The 26,196-nt window shown below is 40.9% G+C and overlaps 1 protein-coding gene across 2 annotated transcripts in view; it reads right to left on the bottom strand.

Moving 5' to 3' along the window:
* Nucleotides 1-26,196, bottom strand: part of MTOR (mechanistic target of rapamycin kinase) — a 64,146-nt gene that overhangs the window by 1,904 nt on the left and 36,046 nt on the right. For both annotated transcript variants that reach the window (XM_065696290.1, XM_065696291.1), the window contains 27 exons: nucleotides 25,820-25,959; nucleotides 23,418-23,518; nucleotides 22,467-22,582; nucleotides 21,037-21,114; nucleotides 20,661-20,768; nucleotides 18,467-18,592; nucleotides 17,698-17,829; nucleotides 13,921-14,036; nucleotides 12,488-12,605; nucleotides 11,534-11,740; nucleotides 10,810-10,910; nucleotides 10,462-10,558; nucleotides 9,890-9,988; nucleotides 9,449-9,571; nucleotides 8,648-8,830; nucleotides 7,858-7,992; nucleotides 7,385-7,559; nucleotides 7,034-7,169; nucleotides 6,206-6,353; nucleotides 5,204-5,326; nucleotides 4,649-4,731; nucleotides 3,094-3,166; nucleotides 2,494-2,568; nucleotides 1,854-1,989; nucleotides 1,408-1,473; nucleotides 628-708; nucleotides 260-340 (listed from right to left, as the gene is read on the bottom strand). In XM_065696290.1, coding sequence (XP_065552362.1) covers nucleotides 260-340; nucleotides 628-708; nucleotides 1,408-1,473; nucleotides 1,854-1,989; nucleotides 2,494-2,568; nucleotides 3,094-3,166; nucleotides 4,649-4,731; nucleotides 5,204-5,326; nucleotides 6,206-6,353; nucleotides 7,034-7,169; nucleotides 7,385-7,559; nucleotides 7,858-7,992; nucleotides 8,648-8,830; nucleotides 9,449-9,571; nucleotides 9,890-9,988; nucleotides 10,462-10,558; nucleotides 10,810-10,910; nucleotides 11,534-11,740; nucleotides 12,488-12,605; nucleotides 13,921-14,036; nucleotides 17,698-17,829; nucleotides 18,467-18,592; nucleotides 20,661-20,768; nucleotides 21,037-21,114; nucleotides 22,467-22,582; nucleotides 23,418-23,518; nucleotides 25,820-25,959 — 3,157 coding nt within the window. The remainder of the gene's footprint in view (nucleotides 1-259; nucleotides 341-627; nucleotides 709-1,407; nucleotides 1,474-1,853; nucleotides 1,990-2,493; nucleotides 2,569-3,093; nucleotides 3,167-4,648; nucleotides 4,732-5,203; nucleotides 5,327-6,205; nucleotides 6,354-7,033; nucleotides 7,170-7,384; nucleotides 7,560-7,857; nucleotides 7,993-8,647; nucleotides 8,831-9,448; nucleotides 9,572-9,889; nucleotides 9,989-10,461; nucleotides 10,559-10,809; nucleotides 10,911-11,533; nucleotides 11,741-12,487; nucleotides 12,606-13,920; nucleotides 14,037-17,697; nucleotides 17,830-18,466; nucleotides 18,593-20,660; nucleotides 20,769-21,036; nucleotides 21,115-22,466; nucleotides 22,583-23,417; nucleotides 23,519-25,819; nucleotides 25,960-26,196) is intronic.

Genomic DNA, 26,196 nt, shown 5'->3' with positions numbered 1-26,196 from the left:
AAACTATAAAGCCAGGACAGTAGAAATTCAACTTCCATTAACAAGCTAAGACATGCAAAATATGAGAGCTGTACAGGCTCTTTTGTCTCTAATCCAGCAGCAGTACTTAGGTGTTAGACAAAACCAGGAAAATGGCCTCATCCACTTAATCAAAATATGCTGAACTGAAGGATTAACACAAAATACAAACACTCAAAGTAGTGCTGATCCATCTCATCAGATTTTGTGTTTAGCCTATATAAAGATAAAACATGCTCACCGGTGAGCTTATCTCGAACCCTGTTGATAATCTGAATTGCCTTCTTATTTAGAGCTTCTGGTTTCACTAGACCATCTCCTACTAAAAGACAGAAGTAGGAAAGGGAATTAGTACTTCATCCAAACAATAAAAGCATTTGCACTGCTGTCATATCTTCCCATCCCAATTACCACAAATACCATTTTGAGAGCAAACAAACTCAGATACCAGCCCATTTTGGCACTGCGAGCACAGATAATTACATTCCTCATTTATGCTGACAAGGAACTGTATCTGTCCCATCTCATGTAATTGTACTTGGATCATGATGAAATTTTCTGATCTAAGAACAATTTCTACATCAGCATAGAAACACCAATCAAACTTACTGAAGGAATGGATGGATTCAGGCACTGTGGTTCCAGTTTTCTTATGGGCTGTCTCACCCAATTCCACACTGTCCAGCATTTCTATTGAAAAAACCATGAAAACATTGAAGCATAAATGTGAGGCTGAAAAGCAAATCAAAGAATGTTCTTCTGGAAACATTAAGAAAACTTAATCACCTAGTTTGAAAAGCATATTTGACTGTCATCAAGTGTACCACACATCCCTGATGGAAGCACACCACAGGAACACACATTATGTTTCCCCTGCTAACATACTAAAATGCCTGATCCAACTTCTAGAAATATTTTATATGAAAGTGTAAGTGAAACATACATTAAAATGACATACAATTAAGCTAAAATTACAATCAAATAAGTATGTTTATTTGTAGAACTCCTCATATGAACACTGTCCCTATCCTTCAGTCCAATAGCAAACAACTGCTAAGACTCAACACAAAGCTCTCAACATTCAGTCAGATTATTACTTGCCAGGTTTTCACACTAATATGTGATTAGTTATTTACTCAGCTACCAAATATCAATTACACCTTGGAGTACATCACTTCATATGTGCTCCAGAAGGGTGTTACTTTAACTGTAAAGGAGCATCTGCTTTTTGAGCCACAGTACTGAACTCACCACTTCCCACCCTACAGCTAACGACAGTAAGCTGTTTGTCTGTTCACTTTTGGGGACTGAAAACATTTACCCAGTCTTGTGCATTGCTAAAGTAACCTGTTCCAAACATTCATGACATGCACCATCTTTTGTACTCACCTACTGACTGACTGGCTGAGTAGGAATCTGTTCGTGTTCGGGAGCGCTTATTACCCTTTGTATTTGCTGCAAGAAAATAAGGAGTTGAAAAGTATGAACTGGAGTTTCAGTGTTTCATAGCAAATTTGTTCACAAACAATACAGATTTGACGGCCTTTCACCAGATCCAGATTTTATGTCACCTGAAAATAGTTTTCAATCTCCCCATGACTACCAACCCGAAAAATTTTGCTTGTAGGCTTAGTTCTGTATCTATGTTTAAGGTTTTAACCTCAGTGGTAATTTCGCATTACAATCCTAAAACTGTGTGCCTACAGAAATAGCACATGCAAACCAATCATTTCATCAGCTTGTCTTCAAACAGACACTGGATTTCAGGCTTCTGGATTTCTTGGATGAAACCAGGCTGATTACTCTCTTGTCACTGCTTTATCAGAATCACTTACTGTCCATCAGCCTCCAGTTCAGTAATGGATCATACACAAAGGCTTCAAGCACAGCCATGACACTGTCCTTATGTTCACGCAGGACTTCCATCACTGTGTGACAAGTGATCCTGTAATTGCCATCGAGGCCCGTCACCTTCAGAAGAGAAAGAAGTAAATCAACCATGCTGCTTCATTCACTATGCAACTCCAACCCTTAGATTAAGGGAGGAGGAAGTGGCTTGTGCTTTGAACTGGAATTCACTGCACTCTGTTCATTAAGACAACAAGTTTATAATGTTCATTACAAACCAAGCAGCTCTCTCTAGCATTAACATAGTCTTTGGGAAGTACTATGTCACTGGCTTTGTCTGCTTGAGGCAAACAGCTATTGAAATAAGGAAACTAAGGAAGGCCTAAGAAATTGGAGGAATTTCAGGGGCTTTTTTTGCATCAATTAAAAGGTTGCTTTCCATTGTAATACACTGTAAAGATCACAGGAGATAATTTAACTTACAGAAAAGCCAGCTGAAATATTAACACCTCTGGTTCCTAAGGAGTGGAGAGATTTGGCCACCACAGAAAATACAGGAAAAAGCTGAGAAATCAGTGTAATTTTCCCTAGGAACAATGCCCTTCATATTAAACAGGGGATGCTTACCTCCATAGCATTTGTCAGCATCCTTGTTAACCTAAATGGAATCTTCTCAGGGAACTTTTCTCTTGTCATTGCAACCTAAACACATAATGATGGAGAATCAGTAAATTAATAGCTAACTTATTATTTATTAAGCTAATAAGTATTGTGGGGGGTTTTGCTACAATCTTGAAGGTTGTATTGCAAATACAAAATGAAGCCCCAGCTTTACGTTCCTCAGTTCCCACAAATTTTGGGGAGAAGTTCCCCTTGGTAACAGGGAAAACCCAAATGTGTGCCCAGCTGCTAGCGTCCAGTAACACAGACTACCTGCAGCGTAAATTGCTTCCAGAAATTTTATGGAAAAGTGGTGAACAAGCATCTCTTTGCTTGTTCCAGTGGTCAGCTAATCCCCAAGACACGATGTGGGGACATTTCGTAACACATGCCTCTGAGGTAAAGTGTCTATTATTTTCACCTTGCCTATAGGTAAGGTGAAGCCCAGAAGAGAGCCAAAGAGCTCATACTCCAAAGTCAGTTTATCCTGGCTTACAGATTCATTTCTGTTCCACCAGAAAATGTGAATCACTACAGAAACCTTAATGTCCACATACAAAGATTTACCTCAAAACAGTCCCCAAAGTCGATATGCAGGATCTTCCCACTCAGTCTATCTAACATCAGATTGGAGGGGTGTCTTTGATGAAGGAGTAGGAGAAAAAACAGGGTGACAAACCATTATAAAAACCCACAGTAAATCACAGCAGCTCCAGTCTGAGATGATATTTATCTTCATGAACAAGAACAGCCACTGACAGCTTGCTTGGCTGAGATCTTCAATCTCAGGATGAACAGAATAGCTTCCTGACAGTGCATCTATCACATTATTTTTGTAATTACCTCTCAAGAGTTAGAGATCTTCTCACCTTGGAAGATAAACAACCTATTGGACCAGAAGCATCACTTCATTTCCTGGATATGAACATTTATTTTTCAGTCAGGATACATTTTTCTACTTGTTTGATGTTTTTTCATTTTCTCAGGATAGAAAAATAGATTGGGTTGTGCTACAGCTGAAGTAATGCAAATTGGATTACCACCAGAAGAGAAAAATCAATCCGGAACAGGAAAACCACGGTGCTGTTATTCATGCCGACTTGTTTCATTTTTGGTTTAATTCAATTTTCAAAGGTTTATAATTTCATTATAAAGACCTTTGAGATCAGGAATAAAAGCTTTATGTTATGAACATTTGATGGTTCAGCTGCTTTTGCATTACAGACCTTAAACCTAAAACACTGTCTTCAATAATATTTTGGAAGTGATGATGTCCCCTTTTGACAGTAAACCTTATACTAAATCAAAGATCCATTCATTTTACCTTGTTTATTATTATTTACCCAATCCATTTGGATTGTACATACTTCCCTCCACAACACGTCTGCAGTGCAGGTCAGAAAAAGCATCAGGTTAAGTAATAAACCAACATTAACTTTCATTTGTTTTAAGACCAGAGCAATCTTTAGTGAGTATTAACAGGGACTTCATGTGTGTCTCTGACAACACACATAGCACTAAAGGCCCCTGCCTTACAGAAAAAGTACCCACAAGCAAAAAAGAATGCAAAATGAGTACTGGTACCGAACCCATTTGGAGGGAGACTCAGAAGACCTATGCTACTAAACACTTTCTGGATTTCTTTTTGCTGCCTCAGGGAACAAAAAGTCATACTTGGTCATGGTGTTTCTTTCCACCACGAGAAGCTAGGTGTAGAGTACTGTCCTAACAGACCTGGCAAAACGATCACTATCATATGCATGAAGCACACACAAGCACAGGGATTGGTGGCAAAAGTCAACGTTTCTGTTTTATAGAATGGATGGAGAAAGATTCCCCATTCTGCAAGTGAAAGGGCCAAATTAGAAACTGTGGTCCTTGATGTAATCCTGTGTATATTCCTCTCAAAATGGAAGAAACTCTTATTTGTACTCAAGATACAAGTGCTGATTACAGTGCTGAAAATAATGGCAGCACAATTAGGGCCTGAAAGATGGTATCATTACAACACAGCAATAACCACAATGAAAGATGTTATCATAAGAACAGATCCAAGGAGTGAATTGATAGGCCTTCACAGTCTGTGCTTTTATTTAAAAGAAACCTTTAGAGCTTCACTTACCTGTCCCCAAGGCCCAGAATGTACCCAACCATTGACATCACAGCTAGTGAACGAGTGTAGTTTGTTCTTCTGTCAAACCACACCTACAAGTGGAGATAAAACAGAAAAGCCAAGCAAGCATGTCACGTGTTTCAGCTTATATTTTGATTTCTACATTAACTACTTGCATTATGCACAAAGGGAAACTCTGATATGCTTAGATTCAATATGCTCCATAAGCTTAAGGGGGTTTCAAACATCCTCTGGCCTTGAGTTAAGACATTTAAGCCATTAAAAGAATATATTCAAAGGCTTCTGTTTTTCTCTCTCCATGCACAGCATGGAGAGCTTCAGCTTTCAGTCTTGTACTTAGGACTGCACTCTGGCAGAACCATTGTGCTCTGAGCCTTGTAAGAAGGCCCCTTGTGAAGGGATACACATTCAAAACCACATGTTCTGCAGTGATTCATCTGGAGTTTATGATGAATAAACACCACCTCTCACCCATTCTGCAGAGGAGGTAATCCCACATTACGCTGATTGCCAAACACAAGCCATTACATGCGCTGAACTCACCTCTGAGCTTGGACTTTTCAGCCACAGCAGTTTGGCAAGGTCATCACCAGCTGTGTTATTGACAGCATGTTCAAATACTTCTACTTTCTGCATCAGAGTCAGGTGGTCATAATCTGGAGCCATCTACAATTGAGAAGTGACACTCAGCAATTTAAAAGCCCCACCTTCAGTAATCCCTGGCTGTACTGTGACAAACACAGTAATCACAAATCATTTCATATCAAGTTTATATTGAAGTTATTTATAGACTGACCAGAATGTTCCCAAATACAGTGAGATCATAGAATCATAGAATGGTCTGAGTTGGAAAGGACCTTAAAATCACCCAGTTCTAAGCCCACTGCCATGGGCAAGGATGCCTCACACTAGACCATGTTGCCCACGGCTCTGTCCAACCTGGTCTTGAACACTGCCAGGGATGGAGCATATATCACTTCTTTGGGGAACCTGTGCCAGTACAACGACCACTCAACAGTGAAGACTTGATTTTAAATTGGAAAGCAAATTATTTAGCATCCACAAAGTCATCAACAGCCATATTTAATTGGTAAGATTTTTTCAGAACCCATAATCCAAATAAGTTTTCTGGGTTGGCACATGCTTTCCTGTTTGGCTGGCAATTCCAACTTTTCCAGTAATGTTCAGTGTCTCCAGTCTGTCTAATTTTGGCCCTGTTGCTTAGACACAATGTTTGTAAATGCCAGGAGCATGGCATCTTGTGTAAGGCACATTACAGTCCCACTAATTCCAAACACATTTTAGTCACCAGATGGTACCAACTTGTGGTCACTGCTAAAACAGGAAAGGAGAAACAAATAGAAGTATGGCCAATTTTACCTCTTGGTAGCATTTTGTAACTCTTATCTGCTATTTCTGCATTTATTGCAGGTACCAATAAGACTCAGCAGGCAAAGGAAGAACAAGCTGTGCACCATTATTCTTCATTAAGACACTGGAATCCTAAAAGAATGTACCAAGAACTCTGCCAGCTTTGGCCTTTACCCTCAGCATGATGCGATGTTCAATGTTGAGCAGGATCTTTTTCTTCTCTCTGTAGTCTCGTATGAGTGCGTGCAGTGTGTCACAGTGGGGTACCCAACCAATCAAGCCTGAATTTGTAGACAGTGGAATAACAGCATATCTCTGAATGCTACAGGGAAAAAAAGGGAGAATCAGAGATCAAATTATTGTATATTGTAAATTGTTACATTTCAAGATGCTTAAAACAACTGCTACTAAATCTGATTCTGATCTAAAGTGTCTCTTCAGTAGCTGCTCTGTTCTTCTTTTCAAACAGGCCTGAAACATCCACTTGGATAGACTGCTGCCAGACAGGCTGCAGACGTTCTCAAAGCTTACGTGGTTTCCACTGAAAGACTGCTTTCAGAACGTACATGTTATATCACCCACAGTGATCTACTACTTGCACATAACATTTGATACATTCATGCTTGACAGAGACTGTACAGAACTGCAGTCAGGGACTATTCACCGAGCTATTTGGTGGCTATAATGGAAAACTCCTTGCCAAACCACCCTGTTCTCAGGCTCCTAAGACAGCGCTCTCACTGCCTTGAAACAGAGGTTGCCTCAAAGACCATAACTATTTACAGGCTGGGATTTCAGTTTAATAAAACAAACAATCCTCTCAGAACACAATTCCTCCTATTCTGAATTCTAGGAATGTTTTGGTCTTTCTTTTGTAATTAACTTTGTTCCAAGATTTGCCATTTCCTCACTAACCAGCTGGTTGTGCCAAGGGTCAGTTGGACACTGCACCTACATAGGGTGTCACTGTACACAAGCACACTGATTACCCACAGCACACACCTGAGGTTCTTACGAAGAGATGTAGGGTCATTTGCTAGAAGAGTGTTGACCAACCCAAAAAGCTGCATCACTCTTTCATCTTGGCGAAGGTCTTCATGACCCTTCAGAAGGAAGACAAACTCATGCCCATTGCTTCCTGCAAAGGAGTTAATACACAAAAGTTCATTCTTGCTGAACAGACAGGAGTAAATACATGTGCACTCAAGAACTGGAAAACGTGGTGGGTCAGACTGACCAGACCACTAGGAAATGTCTCATCTGAAAGGAAATGTAGAGGATGTTTTACCTGGTAAACATGAAGCCTGACTGTTTACATACTAAAAGAGCTAAGAAAAAACTGCTCTCTCTTACCCATTAACGTTAACTTCCTGGGCCGCTGCTTGGAGGTGATGACCTGCAGTGAGGGTGCAATGGACTGAATGCGTATGATGGGCTGGTTGGGATCATACGTTCCTGGCACTGCCAGTTCCAGGTCCCGGCACATTAAGAGTTTTGGTGACACGTACTGTAGTTCCAAAGAAGTGAGCTACCGAAACCAGAAGAGATACAACCACAATAATTTCAGTTAAATCTCACTGATGAGATTCATTCTTCTCAATGAAGAGTTCATGTTGTTGAGGGACCTAGAACAGTTCAGGCAACTGTCAATACTTCAGATGCTTGCAGGAAGTGCTGCATAAGCAGCAAACTTGCAGCAAATCATATGGAGATATTTCCAGAATACTGCGTTTGAACGTTTTTAATAACCAAAACACATGCATCAAGGATTGGTATTGACAACTTGCACTGTAAGGTCCACAACAGAACTGTACCTCTCCCCATACCTGTGGTAGCTGCTTTGAGATCCGCCGGAACACATGGTAATAGAGATCCCAAGCCTGAGTTAGGTCTTTGACATTTCCTGATTTCATGTACTTCCTGCACCACTCCTGAGCTTCCATTAGGTCTCTGCCATAGGCCTAGGGAGGAAGTGAAAACAACAGAGGAAAAACATTTCTACAGACTATAGTGGAACAGGGAGAGATCCCTTAATTGACAAAGAGCATCACAGCCTATTTTCAAACTGCATTACAAATACTTGATCTCACAATTTTATAGCCTATCAGAATTAAAGATCCAGAAATTCCTGAATCTAAGACATGTACTGAGTTTATCAGACAACGTTGCTCACAAATAGATTTCATGTAGAAATCAACAGGGGAAATGGAATCACCCTTTAACAGTAGACTCAAACTCAAATTAGTCCCTTTTTCTAAGTTGAGAGAGGTCATCTCTACTACCTGTGCTAGTGGTTGCTTAAGTAAAGCAGACTGCAGTTAAAAGAACTAACTGCAGAATAGCTATGTTTTCTAGACCCTATCAGACGTCCAGCTGATACCAGGGCAATCTGTACTACTGTGGCCCCTGTAGCACTGTAGTCCCTTCAAAGCGATACAGATCTGAAGACAAATGTCAGTAATGAAGTCTACAACTAATGTAATGAGTCCCAAGAGATTTACTCTTTGTGCTAAGATTGCAAAGGTCCTTTGTAAGGTAAGGTAAGATATCTGGGGCAGGCAGCTGCCCTGCCTAGTTTTGAGGGCATGCAGAAGGTAGCTGGCCATTTGGTGATACCTGATTGAAGGATGTCTCTTTTAAAGTCTGAGGCCCACGCTCCATCATTGCATGAAGTGGTTCCAACACCTCAAACATTCCCTTTACATTCCTTTCTCCGAAGTACAGACGAGATGCTTCTTCCAGCCCTTCATGCCACATCTCATGCCAAAGGATGGCTACGCGGATTAGCTCTTCACTCACCTGTTTTAGGACAGGAAAAGTGATTCAATGCCTAAAGAAAAACACTAAGACTCTATATCGACTTACAAACACAAAGCTACTTTCTTCTTATATTTGTTGCTGGCAGCTAGAGGGAGCCACAAGAACTCCTACAATGCTGTTATACTTGTTTTTCTGCAAGGAGCTGAAGAGGCTTTTCTCACCTTATTTGATGCCTTTGACATTTATTTGTGTAGTTTGACCTGAAAGCATTACTTTCCATTTATTCATCAAAAAAAATTCATAGCACAGGAATTAATTTACTCTTTCCATGAATTAAATTACTCTTTCCATGCTACGCTCTGTGAGTTTTGTTTTCACTTTTCATTATTTCTTTATGGAACAACGATTCTTCATTTCTTTCTCCTCAAAATGTATTCACATAAGGAGACGCAAGAACTCAGTGATTGAACATTATGGTTCTTTTTAAAGCATTCTGTTCAAATTATACTAATACTGTAACTTCTACCAATTGCAAAACCACCCCAAATTAATTGTACTAGAACAAAATTAACAATGAATGAGTCATTTTGTGTTGTTATACCTGTGGAACACCCATTCCTGAAACACAATACACTTTATGGTACACTAAGTACTCACCATCATTGCCTGCTGAACCAGAGTGTTACTGTGCTCACACATATTTTTCAAGATCTTATTTGCAGCGTTGTGGCGAGCAGTCGTTGTAGATTTAGAGGCCACAGTCAAAGGATAGATCAAAGCCTACAAGGGACATCAACCAATAATACTTTAGAACCATGCTGAAGAGCTACATGTGTTGAAAGATTAGCAAAGCAGTAATAAATAACAGCTTTAAGGCTAGACAAGAGAAAGCAAGCTTGCTTCTGGAAAGAGGTGATAGGAATTTGCTATTAAAAGTCTTCCAATCTGAAAAGCTGACAAGACTTTAATTCACCAAGCAGCAGAAAGACTTTGAGAGCCTGCATCAAATTGGAAGAACAAAATGCGTTTTTAGCAGGTTTTATTTAGCCTTAACTGGCTATTAGTCCTTGGAAATTCCTCCTCTAATCCGAAGTTTACCTGGGGATGGTACCGTCCAATGTCTGTGAGGAGCTGATGAATGAGACGTCCTACTAATGGTCGAGGGGTGTCAATTCTTGCAATGAGCTGAGGGATAACCTAGTAGTAAGGACAAGTAAAATAAACATCCCTGTGATGTGTTTGGTTCACCATTTGTTCTGCCATCAATTAGAGACCTCACAATCCCTGAAGCAGACACTCATCTTTGAAATGGTCAGAGGATAACATAAAGTTCCAGTGTCAGAAACACAGAACAGCTCAGTAAGATCACAAGTGTTCTGTGCAAAACTTACATGACCCTGTTACGGAAAGAGTAAGATGTGTCTTGAAGTGTAATGCTCTCTAATGCTCAGGTAAGAAATAAAGTCTTTTTTCATTTATTTATAAGAGCCATTCCATAAGCCAATAATCTGTTAAAGATGCTTGTCAAATCAGTTACCGATTGTACTGCACACTGCTCTCACCACTCACCTACAGAGGACTGTTTAGCAAAGCTTCATCATGGATATCATGCGACAAACCCCCAAGCTCCCTCAGAACTGAGATTTATCTTAGCCTGTTGTGTTCCTTACCTGCAGCCAAGTGTCTATTTGGATTGCCTTGACTCCTTCTACCAAAGCCTCATTCACATCAGGCCAATGGCCGTAGTCAAACCACAGAGTAAGGACTCTGTAAAAGAGAAATAAGTAAGTTAGGAATGAAGTGAGAAATCCAACTCAGTCAAATACTTTTAGACCCATTTACAAGTGATACTTCTTCCCAGAACCTACAGATAGCAGTATAAAGGCCAGCCCACCTAACAAATTAGCTTAGACTGAAGCATTCTCTTAGTTTAACCATAACACCAAGAACAGCATCTGCCTGATGTTAAACCATGTGCCCTTATCAGGTGGATTTCATTTACTATGTGCTTTATGTACCTCAGAGTGTCTTGTAGATTGTTTCCTCGAGACAGAGATATGGAACGGAAGAAACCCTGGACAGCAGGGACTGTGTACATCAACAGGGTCTTGGACAAATCCTTTTGGAATGAAAAATACTGCATTAGTTGTACACAAGCACATTGGTCTACATGAATCCTCAACACAGCAAGGGTAAAGAGGAAGAAATATGTGGACACATAGGCCTAATACACAGTATAGGTGACTTGTGCTCATATTCTTCAAAGGAAATGCTGCTTCTGGAATTTATGTTTTGCTTGACTATACATAGGTCTTTCAGCCTGGGAGGGAACATACTGTGAAGTGTTTTTATACTTCAGTCTGTTGGCAAAACAATGGACAGCAAAGCAGCCTAAAAACTACAACCCTACTATAACTGGTAGGTAAAAGGGATTCCTCAGAGTTTTTCATGAAGGTCTTAAGCAGCAGAACCTGTTTATACACACAGCATCACCTGTAACAGCCATCCATGCCTTTGCTTTAGTTCACAGTTAACTTATGATCATTTGGACTAGTTTAGTCCTTTTACACCCTTAAGACTGAGTTAACCTGAACCTCCTCACTTTTACTGTAAATTATGAGTACATGCACACACACAGAGCTTCCACAAGCCAGGTATGCATGGCAGCTTGTTCCCCACCGTAACATTTTACTTCTAAACAGTAAATACCAATCTCTCAACATAAAGAGGGAAGAAAGGCACCTCAGTGACTTTTTTCTGCACTGGAGATGGGATGGGACTGTTCTCTGTGCTCTCGGCATCACTCTCACTATTGCTGCCCTCAGTGTTAGCACTGGTGATGCTGGCTCCACTGGCATGACGCAGCTTCTTCTTCTCATCTCTGGCCTGGTTTTGATGTTTGTAGTGAAGCACTGCTTCAAAGTTCATCACTGCCCAGGCATGCCAGGCCTGCCAACAAGAGAGAACAAAAGTCAGAAAGAAGATGAATCCTTTCTGCAACCTGTACTTTCTAACCATTTGAGATAATCATCTAACCTTTTTGAGTTCGCAGACAACAACAGTAAGCAATACCCTGCAGACAACCCAATGCTTTGCTTTCTCTAATTGCTTGTAGTTTTAACTGCCTTATTATCTTAAATAACATCAGGTGAGTTGTTGGCCAGGAGCTCTGTAGCAAAAATTACATCACATGCCATTCACTTACAACTTAATTTTTCAAAGCTTAAAATGAAGATTAATATACTAGGACTAGGGGAGGTGTAATGGGAAGAAATGCAGGAGATGGCTGCCCCAGAGAAGAGCTGGCACCAAATATTAATTGAAATTTCTCAACCCTGAAATCAAAGTCTCTTTGGAGAGTTAGCAACAAGGCTACTTTCAAGTATACAGAGTGAGAATAAGTTAATTTTTTTCCATTTAGATTATCCTTTCTCCTTCACTGTTAATTGACAGGAGAGACTCCCAAAAGCAAGAATAGAAACTGAATTGTGGCCTAGTTCTACACGCCAGATAAAATTCTAAACAGGAATCTCACTGTTGCCTTGGGCTGCTTTCTCTGTTGTTTTAATTGTACTCACAGTAACAAGGCAGGTAGTTACAGGAGATCTTCCTATGAACACCTTCCTTTGCTGTAGTATGGGATGTGATCAAATTTACCCACCTCTGCAATGGTACTGGAGGCTTTTCTTTACTGACCTTGTACCAGTTGCGATCATGCTCTGTTGCAGCACTGTAGTATTGTAAGACTTTGGGGATGGTACTCTCATTGATGCCTTGCAGGTTCAGCTGCCACTCACCCAGCTTCAGGAAACACCTGGTTAAGCAAAGGGATTATTGACTCAGAACCGAGAATGGAAATGAAGCTTGCTGGATTAAGAGACAGACTTCTTTATCTAAAGCCTGAAAGATATGTCACATGGTAAACCCACTCTCCTGCAGACTGGGAGCACATGTGTTAACATGTAAGGTTCGAAACACCTACATCTTACTTCTAAGTGTGGAACTAACCAGTAAATGGTTTAATTTTCAGGGAGAAAGGGGTCAAACTTTGCTCCTCACATCAGTTATAAAATAAGAAGTAGCTAACAGAAGCATCAGAAGACTTCATTGCTATTGATAAAACACACACAGCATTTGTGCTGGCTAGCCATACTTATCACCATACGAAGTAGCCTTCTGGAGAGAACACTGTGACAGACCGACAGTGGAAACACAGAGCAATTGCTCTTCCCCCAAGCCAGAACCCCATTAAGTCATCCCCTCCCAGAGAAAAGGGAAAACAACATATTTTTACTGCAGCAGGGTGGGGCTGTGAAGGTTTGTGCACAGCTTAATACATTGTTCCCTCAGCAGGCTTTAAATATCACAGTTACACAGCTGCCCTTTCTATATTTTGAGTTTTCCAGAAAGCATTGTGCAAGAAAAATAGTGTGTGCAGATCATTACTCATATCTTCTGTGACGGTCACTCTGAAAAAAACTAGATGACAGTGCTATCAAATTCCCATTGTCATCAAATCAAATTAAGTGCATACCTCCTTTAAAAAAAGCCAACTTTCAGCTGCAAGCCCTGCATTGGGGGGTATTCAGCTGCAAGCCCTGCATTCCTTGCGTTGGAAACAATGGATCTGGCACCTCCAGATGCATAGAGGAAATTGAGATTATAAAATGTGGTTTTAATGCAAAAATAGTTTAAGAGACCATCACATGCTGGGCACCTCTTGCCCAAAGCACTGCTGTTTTATTAAGGGCACACGCTGCCAAGCACAGATGTGCCAGGCATGTGGGAAGTGTTTCTTTCCTACTGACTGGATGTCCTGAAAACCAAATAGCCATGCTGAGAGTTCTGCCTTCTGCCAGGGAGCCACAGTGCTGGAAAAATCCAACCAGCTGCCAGAGACGAAGACAAGCTTGTTTACACTGATGTGTCACAATAACATTCACTGAAAATTATCTAATAGCTAAGAATGTAATACCAAAGGGGTCTCTACCAGAGAAATGAGAAGCTATCCTTTTAATCAAAGCATGGGTCTCATCTAAATGTGCCATCTGCATGGACCCTGCAACCTCATCAGGAAAGACATCAGCTTCACTAAACAGCTAAAGGGGATCCAAGCACCAGACGCTGACCGTGCCATGAGCTTGTGGAGCTCCTGCTTGTGCTGCTGGTCCTCGGTTGCAATAGCGTGTTGTGCCTGCTGCTGCATTGTCTGCACGAAGTGCTGCATGTGCTGGAACGCATCAATCTGCAATGGGACGATGGTTGCAGTAAGGACCATAGGGGTTAAATACAACTTCACAGGACAGGAAAACAATGTAGAAATCAACTTTCATTGAAGGCAAAAAATAAATTCTGTTTCCTTTCAAAGCTCTTTAGCCATTTACATCCTTCTAAAACCAGTTTATGTATATAGCACCAAGTAAATGAAGAGGTGAGAGATTCTCGACATCTCAGAAATCTGGCCACTGAATTGCTACACCGAGGAGCAAAGAACTACTTCATTCCAATGCTAGGCTCAAGTTCATGTCATACACACAGTCAAAAGCAAACCCGACCATAAGATAAGCCACCATTGTGCTCTGATGTGCAAGAACTTAACTCTGGCAAAGTGACTATGTCACCTGTACAAGAAGCAGCAGAGAATGTCCTGTTACTGCTCATGCAGAGTGAGGTTCTAGTACGATATAGAAACATCTCATTTGCAATTGAGCAGGGACATTGAAAACAGTCCAGCAATTCCAACAATCAAACAGATGTTCATAGCTTACGACCTGTATCTGACCAGGTCACTATAATAACAGACAGGATCACAATCCAGAGAAGCCTCCCTATAACGTGCTATGGCCTGAAACAGAATAAATGATTTGAGAAGATAATGCCGGAAGGGAAACTTGCAGCTTCCTGATCTTCCCTCCTAACCCCTCAGCTTTGGCAAGGCTTCCAGGACCTACCATGGGATGTAAACTTTGAGTTGTTTCAATAAATTAAAGCCTTAAAAACTGTTTAAGAAATACAAATATACATTGCTCCTTTGCCAGCAGATGACATAAGGCAGTAGTGCTAAAGCAACTTGCACTACCAAATTTTGAGGGAATTCTCTTTTTGAAATTCCTTGGAAAGGATTATGGGGTAAGAAACCCCAAAATTAAAGATTTAATGAAAATACAGTATGCACGCTTCACTGGAAACAATTAAAGTAAAGCTCTTGCAGTCTGCAAGGTCATTTTAGTGTGAGGTGTCCCTGCCCATGGCAGGGGGGGTGGAACTGCATGATCTTAAGGTCCTTTCCAACCTTAACTATTCTATGATTCTACGATTTCAGGTCAGAAACTGTATAATATGCTTTAAAGCCTCAAGTTTACTTCTGTTCCACCTACAGGAATAAGCTACCTTAGAATGAGGCAAGAATCACCTGAGCTGAAATGCCTCATCTATCCTGGTCAAATGCCAGCCTACACAAGTCAATTGTCAGGAAGAGGGGTATTAGCCCAGGGTACAATAAAAGAAAGTAAAGAAAAGAAAGTATCACACATTAACAGGGGCCATGCCACAGCTTGTAACCTAGATACTTGGTTAGAAGGTGGCAGGAGGGAAATAGCAGTCTTACAAATAATTATGCTGTTATTTCTTAAAAACAGACCAAAGGATACTGCCAAACAGTTACGTGCCCCTCTCATATCTGCACACACCCAGCAATCCATTCTTTAGTTTCCATTAATACTGAAAACTGACCACCATAAACCAACAGGCAGAGCACTTAAGGCTGAGACAACTGAACAACTGAATTGCTAAGTCTGTACACAGCCTTGTTCTGGTTTACATCTGCAGAATGCAGCTGCTGGCAAAGGTCCTTGTTAGAAGAAATGCAATAGGCTTTACTTATCCATCTTTTTATATGTGTAAGAAAAGATTCTTGTGCAGCTCTGGAAGTGCTATGAGGCTGGTTTCCATCTAGATGCCAGATCCAGCAGGAAGAAAACTGGCAAGTAAAGAAAAGGCGTTAGGTCAACCAACCTAACTTGAACTCTTCAGCTAGAGAAAATGGTCATTTCCTACCATAGCAACCTACTTCAGCAGCTTATCGCTTAGGATATCAAATCAAGTGAACACAAAGAGCTATATGAACTCTGGTCTACATTCTCCACTGGGTACAACTATAGTTAATGACACTCACTCAACTAGGACATAAGGATACACCCAAACATATAATGCTTCTGGTAGCAGAATTCTCTAAACACTTGCAAATGTTGCTTATACCAAACACTAAGAGTCACTCCAGACTGCAAACTTTATTGTACCCTAATATAGCTTCTTCTGTCTCAGAGCAGCACCTTTAACCATGCATTTTAAGTATCTAATTTCCAAGTGCTTCAAAGGACTGAATCATTGACTCAGCCCTTCCTGCAGAAGAGCACTCAGAGAAAGGGCTGAGCCTTGCATGCAGGTCTAGGATTAGGGCTAGCTTGGGTAAAGTATTCCTCCCTCAGCACTGTAAACACCACCCAGTTTTAATATGTTAGAAGGAGAAAAACCAAACCCTTAGACACAGACCTTATGCACTGTATTTAAATAGGAAATCATTCAATGAGCAAGAGGAGGCAATTCTAACCACATCTGTTCCTCCTTCCCATCTTTGCTGCTTTTCTGATCTTTCATTTTTCCCCTCTCTTCATGGGCTCCACATATTCTTGCATCAGTTTAGTTTAGATACATTCTCTTTTCCACCCCCTTTATCTTTATGCCTTCTTTCATTCTGCTTTCTACAACTGCACCAGTTTCCTGCATCTGGTCTGTTTCTTTATCACAGGCTAAACACAAAAAAGTCCACTTTCACTTGAAGACACAAGCAAAGACAACCCATATGCTTCTTGGGTCATTTACTGAAGCAAGTGAGAGACCACTGCACAGTTTTACAAAGCCAACAGAACAGGGCCTCAGCAGCAGCTCCTTCTGGTTTTTACATTCAAATGAGAATAGTTAGGTCATGCAACGTTCCCATAGCAATGGCTCTGCTCCAGTGCTGGCAATCCCAAAGACAGGAAAAATAAAAAAGATGTGGCAGAATATGAGGATAAATGGAGGCTTTAATGTATATTAAAAAAAAATAGATACGTTATCCAGTCTGGAGCTTACCAGATTTGTTTATGTAAATTCTCCCTGTGTTGCAATGTCAAAAACATTCACCCCAGGCTCTTTGGAGCCAAACTGCTCCCATGACAAAACCCTATGTACTTTTCAGCTGTCTTTCAGTTAGAAATTTTCAATAATGTCCTTAATAGAAGTCAGTTCTGCTCAGTAACTAAGTACAAACTGTTCAGCATACTTGTCTATGAGACTGCTAATAAAACCCCCCTCCTTCCCTCTTTCAACATGTAACCCTGGCCATAGATACAGCCTGGAAACCTGGCAAGAACAGTGGATGAAAAGTTAAGTACCAAGCCCACACAGTAAAACCCTAGCGAGGACAGGAGTCTCCTACACTGGAGATATTCAAGGCCCGCCTGGACAAGTTCCTGTGTGATGTACTGTAGGTTACCCTGCTCTTGCAGGGGGGTTGGACTAGATGATCTTTTTAGGTCCCTTCCAACCCTTGGGATTCTGTGATTCTGTGATTAATCTTGGCTGCATCCCTTGGGTACCTGATACTGGTTTAGTAAAAATAATCCTTCCATGTAGGAAATAAAATTGGGGCCAGGCCTTCCCTGTCACTACAGGGTTGTAAAGGAAGATTTCAAAAGCTTATCTTCTAAGTAACAATAAGGAAAGGGATTCATTATGCTTTTTTAGGTGAGCAAAAATAAAACCTTCAGCCTTGACGTTGTTCAGGGGATTACAAAGAGCTCATGTGTGTGCCACAGCACAAAACCTGAGCAATAAAACATAAAGCGTACAATGCTCTTCAGTACCTTGCGAGCGCTCTTCCACATGTGCTTCATGTATGCATAAGTTACTTGGGGATGAACTGTTGGCAGTGGGTGATCCAGCTGTCGAGATGGGTCTACCCCCAAGAGCAGGACAAGCGTCTTATGGGCCAAAGCCTGGAGAAAGTTGCAAAGAGAAAAAGCAAGTTAAAACAGGCTCACTCGTACCTCCATTTCATATTGATCACAGACCTGCCTGCCACTAAAAATATACCTCCAACCCTCCAGATAAAACAAACAGCAGCTTTGCTACCACTCCCTGAACTCATAAGAATATCATCACATAATAAACCATACGTCTTCACTGGGATCAGAGCATTAGATTCTCATTTCAGAAGCCAGTAGAGAGTGCAAAATCTCTGTTGCAAGTAGTTTTGGCAATAAATCTCATGGTGAATGTTGAAATAGGATTTTAATGTTCAACAATAACAACACTGCTAAAGCACTCTGTCAAATCTACAATGTAGAGAGCACTATTATAACTACCAATGCTGCATGAGAACTTTCAGGTATAGCATCCAATAAAAATTGGGCTCCAAGGCTCCCAGGGCCCACAAAAACAACCTTGGCTACAAGGACGAACTCTACACTGGTTACAGTTTTAGCATTTAAACAACTGACCAGTCTCTTCCTCAGAGGAGAGCCCATCCCATTTGGGCAATTAAAGTGTTTGGAAATGCTCAAGGTTGAAGCAGCACAAGAAAGCCAACTGTTTAAAAAGCTGCTCTAGAAGGTAGAGCCTGATCATGCTCACCAGTCTCCCACTCTTGCCACACAAGCTAGCATACTTGAGCCAAGTTCTCATGTCCTCATGGGGATTTACAACAAGAGATCGGACCATCAGTATTCTTTGCCAGTCTTCCACAATTCGTTGGCAGCCCTGAGAGGAAAAAGAAGAGAGACCTTGTTAGTGTTTCATCTCCATTTTACCCCGCAGAGCTTTAATTCAGAATCCGAAGGGACTTTTCCCAAGGTAGGAGACTGTAATTCACAGCAGGCCAACATTACAAACTAAGTCACTATTTCTTTAACACTAATGTGTGGAGAAGGTTAAGTCCTTGACTCTTGCTCTCTATAGCCAGCTCAGTGTTCAAAGTCTAACAATATCTTCTAACGGAAAAAGGAGAAAAGCTTCTGAAGCAGAAATGCATCCAAAAATCAGAAAAGCTCTTTGTGCAATTCCAAAACAAGTAGAGAGTTTTATAACCTTTTTCAACCTAGTTTTAATGCCTATTTTGGTTTAAACAGTGACAAATCTCAAGATGGTACAAAACCAAACGGTTGCAAAGATATTTTTGTTATCACCCTTTTTCTTCTCCTTGCTTGTGTTGCTCTTAGAGGCTGGCATGACTGAACTGCTAATTCTGCCAGAAACTGCAGTTCCAACTGCTATGCTGCTTGTGCAAGCACTGTCTGGTTCTTGTCTGTCTGAAGGGAGAAGCACAACAACATTGTCAGAGCAGGACGAGTCTGTATTTCCGATGTTCAAGGATGCCGTAAGAGAAGTCGAATTGTGGAAGGGACAGTAACAACCAAATACATGGTACTTGCTGTAATGGCCAAGTGTTTCATGGTAACAGTGATACTCTGAAGTTCATATCAGTTCAGAGACCACTAAGACTTAGTTTTCAGGTAAACAAAAGAATTTCCAATGGCATCAAGCACTTTGGCACCAAAACAGCTATTTCTTTCCCTTTTCCCCTCAAATTGAGGGCTGGGAAGCTAGGCAAGGCTTGTTCCTTAACACCCACTTAAGCCTAGTCCAATAGGCATTTTAAGATTATTAAAAAGCAGCTATGAAATGTCCAAGAACTGTATGTACTGCTTTCAGGACTATAAACAGCTGTAGTCAGACATTACACTTCCTGTCACTCTCAATTTCAGGAATGGTCCCGAGCTTTTCCAGACAGGAATGCAGATGGGAGACTAAAAGCTTTGTCACAGTTTCCCAAACAGCTACAAAATAGGCAGCAGTAGCAGCCTTTCATATGGAGGCAGATAAAGAAATCAAGAGTGAGAAAATCTGCATAGGGAGGAATTCTTCCTCCAGGCAGCATATCAGAAGTTGGTGTAATGAAAGCATTTTGCCCTAATTATGCCTTTTTTCATCCTCTCCTTCCCTTGCAGGAATCACGTCTTTAAACAGTATTCCTGTAGGAACAACTTCAGCTGATGATGTTCACTTTCACTGTAGGGATGCGTCTTGTACGAAAATAGTCTCCAAATATTTGGCCGATTTAAATCTTCAGAGGTGCTTTGGATTTTTGCTGTTTAGAGTAAGAAAGGCACGATCTTCTCCTTAAATACAGGAAATGCAGTATTGCTAAAGGTCTTTTAAGAGGATAAGGCTAATCACAGAATCAGACTCATTTAGGTTGGAAAAGACCTTTAAGATCATCAAGTCCAACCATAAACCTAACACTGCCAAGTCTATCATTAGATCATGTCCTTGAGTGCCACCAGTCAATTGGAAATGTCCTTGTAAAAGGGCAAAACAAGAGGAACAGGACAACCTTTTCCAAACATGAATTCTCTGTCCAGTTTTCCAGCACTGTGAGATAATGTGTTTCTTCATATGCAGCCAGCCAGGTAAAAAGTTCAAACTAGCCTTATCCAAACCAGCATTGCCGGGTGGGATCCAACACTGAGATAAACAGCCTTGGAGCTGTTACTAGAGTCTCCATTCTGTACACATCTATTTCAAGGCTTAAATCACCGTACTAAATGTCACATCAGTAGACACCTCAGGAGCATTAACCAAAACCAAAACACATCAGGACAAATGCAAAGAAGAAGGCACGTAGCCCTGTAAGCATATATGCTATTAGGAGAAAAAGAGAAACGGAAAGACTTGCTGAGCCATCATGCTGATCCGAAAGGAAGCTGTTCACATCAGCACATCACACAGCACACCAGCATCTCCATCCTTGATTTTTACATAGATGTACCTGCAGTCTTTCCCACCAGATCTGGCGGATGATCTCACGGCGCTCTGGTACAAGTTTATACTGGATAACCTCTTCCAGCTCTGACAGCATCTGGCAGGATACCATAGCCTGAAGGAAACAATCACATTCCATTCCAATCACTACAAAGCACATCTATAATTAAGGAACAGTATTTTGGCATCAAAATCTTAAGTACATATGCTGCCCAACAGGTAAAGAATCCACTGCTATATACTGGTATTTAGACAATCATAGCATCACAGAGTGGTTTGGGTTGGAAAGGACCTTAAATACAAGCACTACTCAGAAGTTTTATGCAACTTCTAGAAACAGTCTGAAGCAGCAATGAGGAGAATGAAGGCTGAGACACACTTACCCCATAGGCTCGACTGTAGCTCTCTCCTGCCATGGCAGTCAGCTCAGCATCTAGCAGATCTCTGGCTTTGTCAATGCACTGAAATAGAACAACGTATTGGTGCAAATGTGGTATGTTTTATCTAGAGCCAGCTGATGGAACTGCTATTCATCTGTTCCATCTCATGGCTTTGTTCCCATTCTTCAACAAGAACCATGAAAGGATGCTACCAATAGAAGGATTTGGCAGGAAACAGGGGTCTGGTATAGCAGAAGTCAATGGGGTTTCATTAATTACCTGCACAGTTTGAAACTTGTACTAAAAAACACTAAATTGCAGTATTTCTATTCCTACTTCCACGTAGGGATCATCATTAGTAACATTTATAGAGGGAAAGAGAAGTTCACATTTTAGTGCAGGAGAGTAATTTACAAAAAAGCTTCAAGACACATTATTTGATAATATACAGGGATAGAAAATATCTTTCTGCTTTATGTAACCCAACAGGTTTTCATGAATTTTACAGGACAGCAAATTCCATTCTTCCTCCTCCAAGATACGCTCTTCAAGCATGAAATAAACCCAGCTCTGGTTCCAGCCATTATATAATCCCTCATCTATAGTTTTTCCTGTTCAAAATGTTAAAGGTTAATCACAAACTCTACACCTCTGAATGCCTGGCTAATTTTACTGGGCACATCACCCAAAAATCCACGTATGGGTTTTGACAGAGCAGATTGAATTGCTCCTTTATCTAAGGTGGCAAGCCAGCACATAACAATTCTGAGAAATGGTACTTAAGCTTCTTTGGAAAGTAAATAACACGCTCCACGTTTACAGAGGGGAAAAAGTCACTCTGCAAAACTCCTCTGTGAGAAAGCATGCCAATATGGATGTGTTTAACAGATGATCCCTTACCTTGATTTCTCCTATCAATCTAGGATTTGTAATTGTTACCAGAAAAATGAAAGGAAAAATTCTGGTACATGATGGATATGAACAATTCACTAAAAAAGCTGCAACAGACAGAAGTGCACAGAACATCTACGAAGAATCTTAAGTGTGCCTTAAGGCATGAATGCCTTTTACCAAGTTTTACCTCTGCTGAGATAATCCTTTCTCTAGAAAACAGATATAGAATTGAAGAAGCCTAAGAATGAGTGCAACATTCTTACACTCTACAGCACCGAACCACTACTATCTGTACATACATTCAATCCTGTGTTTATACATATATTCATGTGGTTTACCTATATTCAGTGCTGTTTCAGTGCTGGAAATACAGGATAAGCTCAATTATTAAGGTCTAATACATCAATGGAATAAAAAAGTTTTGAGCAATTCATAGGTTATTTAAGACAGGCTGTTTAAAGCCATTGTCTTTCTATGCAGCAGTATAGCCTAGTTCAACTTAGCCCAGGTTTTGGGAAGCCAACAAGGAAGGTAATTACCTGCTGAGCCAGTGAGAAGAGGTCCTGATGAAGAGCCAATACAGCCCTGTAGAAAGCACCATCATGGGTGTCCCTTGGGATCATGCAGGTATATTCTTCCATGCTATCCCACTGACCTGCAGAGACAGATATCCTCAGTTATACAACAGCTTTTTCTCTGCAACAGGACTATGCTACAGTGCACTTAGGTATCAGCAACTAGGCCTGAATGTTGTGCAGACTTCTACATTTAAGTCAGGCCTCCAGAAGCTTGTCTTTGGCAGTGACAGTCTGTGTTATATACAGAAACTGTAGATATACATACACATAGACTGTATATATATACAGACAACATTATAGACAAGCAAAAACATTGGCATTTTTCTTTTAGGCAAATTGTTAACCTCATAGAAAAGGTTCTTGCACTCCTTGTAATGAAGAAGTTGAAATGCTGACATTTCCAGAACATTTGAGTGAATTAGTGTCCAGGAAGAAGAGATGATTTTTTCTCAGCACAGGCTGCAGGCAGCAAGTGATTTAGAAGCTTCTCCAGTAAACTGCTGGCTATCAACATAACAGATAGTTGGACCATTCATAGATTTATTCCACTGAAGACTGTCTACTCAGCAGACACAACTTAGCAAAACGCCCAACAGATTGTTCTAGTTCGTAAATAAGGGTCTATTCTATTAATGTCATTTCACATCTGAGCTATGCTCAATGTAAGACTAAGTAAAAGGGACCAGTTAAGCAACTGATCATCTGCTCAGACCAGTAAGATGGTCTCTTTGTTACTTGAGACCATGCTGGGAGACCTTACGTAAACACAGTGTTGAATGACACTTCATTGCCCAATGTAAATAATTTTGTTCTTTGATTTTGTTGTTTCTTATGTTTTGGAGTTCTGCAGTTAAAACTACCTGGGCTCCCACATCGTGAGCTGTCATATCCCACCACAGAAGGATACATTACCTAGACCCCAGGCAGCAGCAGCAGCCATCCTAGCCATCTTAGCTTGAGTTTCATCATTGACCTGTGTCCACTTTTCACAGCACTGTTGGTGGAGCTGCCCCCTAAGAAGAATCCACAATTTTGGATCAGCAAAAAGCCTCTTCTAAGAAGCTCACCTTGTTAAACAACCGCTTTCCACAGATAAGATGACCACCAGCCCCATCATTCCTTATAGAGTGGAGAACAAGATTCTTCTCCTTTGGCCAGCTCAGACATGCTAGGCTGATGACAAAGATCCTATCATCAGAGAAGAATTTCAAGGCATGCTATGCTTTGAACACAAAACTCCAGACAAAGGTCTGCATTTGCTCCTCAGCAGTTAGCAAAAACTACTTTACAAACCGAACTGTCAACTCCAATCTACAAATACACAAAACAACCCAAACCATTCCCAAGAAGAAACCAAACAACACCAAACGAGGAATGCTTACATTTTTCTCCAAACTTCAGTACCAGAGATATATGACATGAATAGCTTGTGCATGGCTCCTGCTATCAATCATTTTGGATAAACACATTATCAAGTTTGAAGACAGAGACTAGATAACCAGTGCTGCTGTAACCTTGCAGGAAGACTTTTCACGGCAGGATCTCAGTGGGGAACTGAATCTTTCATCTCCAATGGAAAGGAAGCATCAGGATTGTCTATATTATCACTTTGAAATCAACTGGGAAAGCTCCATTAATCAAACTAATTTCTGTGGGTGTTGCAGTTCCTGAATTTCTCAGGCTGGATACTCTGTAGCAGAGGAATAGCTGCCAACTGTGTGGGAGGCCACCTTGCCATCTCCACTGTCATCTTCTACCCTCCCCAAAAGGAAGATGAGTTAGTCAAACAGAACCAATGGGTTGCCACAGGCAAGACTCATTCTGACAGATTAATGACCCAGGAGGGAAAAAACCCCAAACCCCAAACCCACAAAAGAAATGAGAAAACAAGCCAAACCTAGCAACAGCAGTAAATCAGGACCTCATGGATGCTAATACAGTAGTATGGCTATTGCATCAGCAGACAAATGGCTGGGAGTATTTTGGCTGTCCTTCCAAAACGTCACTGCACAGAATACTGAAATAATGATGCTGCATAGCATCAGTTCTGGATTAACTGTCATACTCTGTAAGCAGCACAAAGAGTCGAATTGAACACTATGGAAGAATACCAGGAGGCAAACCACAGAACCCTCAGCCTCAGGATGATGTCTCTATAGCCAGTTGCAAGGTAGCAGACAGCACCTCTGAATTGCAGGACATTTGCAGTTCCACAAGAGCAAGCAGACAGTTCTTTGTGAAGTTTGACTGCACTTATCCCTACAGATGCATGTTATCTAGCACCAACAGAAGAAAAGCATCCTTTTGTAGTATATTTATCACTGACATATGAAGAAGCAGAAGGTTCAGAGGACACTTTCCACAAATACATGTCCTGCAGGAGGGAGAAATTCCATAAATCCCTGGTGGGGACTGCCTGTTCCTAGACAAGACGACTAAGAGTAAGAAAAGATGACTGTGCTCAGTAAGAGGATCTGTTTTTCCTGCTGAAAAAGCTACACCCAATCTGCCTCACCCTCATCTAGAAACAAAAAGGGCAGAAAACTCTGTCACAGAATTTGGTTTCTCAGACAGCTCTGTTTCTCCAACAGTAAAATGACTTTAGTGGAGAGGAATCTCCTCACTGTGTGCCACCCCACGGGTTCACGTCAGGACCCATCAGGAGAGAGCTCATGACATGAAAATTTCAGTAGGAAGGCGGAACCTGGACCAAAACACACATGCCCTTGGGTAGAACTGCACGCTACAGTGCACAGGATGCCTTCTCCTATTATCTTCTTGGGCTTGAACAGGGAGGAAAACAGTGAACTAGCAAGCAATAAGTCACTACCAGTTCACCCTCTCACAAGTACTGACTCTAACCAGTTACATGTTGACAGCACACATTTAACATAGGGCTTGAAGTACCAAATGTCCACAAAGGCAATGCTTAATGAATGCTAAAATAGAGTAATAATGAACAACTCGGCCAGCTATAAGATGGGCAAAAGGGTTTTAAAGTGAGAATAATTCATCTGGCATAATCTTACACTTACTTACAGACAATTTCACTAACAGTTGTCAAAAGACCATGCATTCTCGATAGACACAAGTCTGACCATAAACCTCTTATGTTTTAATCAGAGTTTAAAAGGAAGGGCCACAACAAGCTCCTTTTATGATTGCATTTGACAAATGCTGCCCAGTTAACTTTCCCTGAGAGGTCTCCTCTATTTACAGTTTCTTTCTCTGTTACAAATGGGGTTGATCTGATCATAAGACTGAAGATTATTTCAGAAAGACCTTAACTTATCAGATGGGCATTCCCCTCTTACCATTCACCAAGTGCTTCCAAGCAGCGCATCCGTCCTAGCATCAGCTCAGGATCATCTTTGTTTGTGTCCATCTTCTTGTCATAGGCCACCAGAGCATCCTCCCACTCATGAAGCTTTTCATACCAGGTAGCTTGAATTTCCTAAGGGGGAAAAGAACCCAAAAACCATTCCAAATAAATAGTGGGATTAATAGTGATGAGTCTATATTAACTACTGTAGCTTTTCCTGAAAAATTCTGCGTCTGTGGTTGTCATTTGAGCCTTGTTTTCATTCTAAATATCCTCATGGACTTCTGTGATGCAGAGAAAAGCCTTGAGCTAGAACAAAACCAGGAATCCTGAGTATTTCTCAGCCTGCAGAGAGATGAATTCAGGTTT

This window comes from Lathamus discolor, chromosome 16 (assembly GCF_037157495.1).
Source record: "Lathamus discolor isolate bLatDis1 chromosome 16, bLatDis1.hap1, whole genome shotgun sequence".
NCBI lineage: Eukaryota > Metazoa > Chordata > Aves > Psittaciformes > Psittacidae > Lathamus > Lathamus discolor.
The sequence above is the reverse complement of the archived record's forward strand: the minus strand, read 5'-3'. Positions and strand labels throughout refer to the sequence as shown.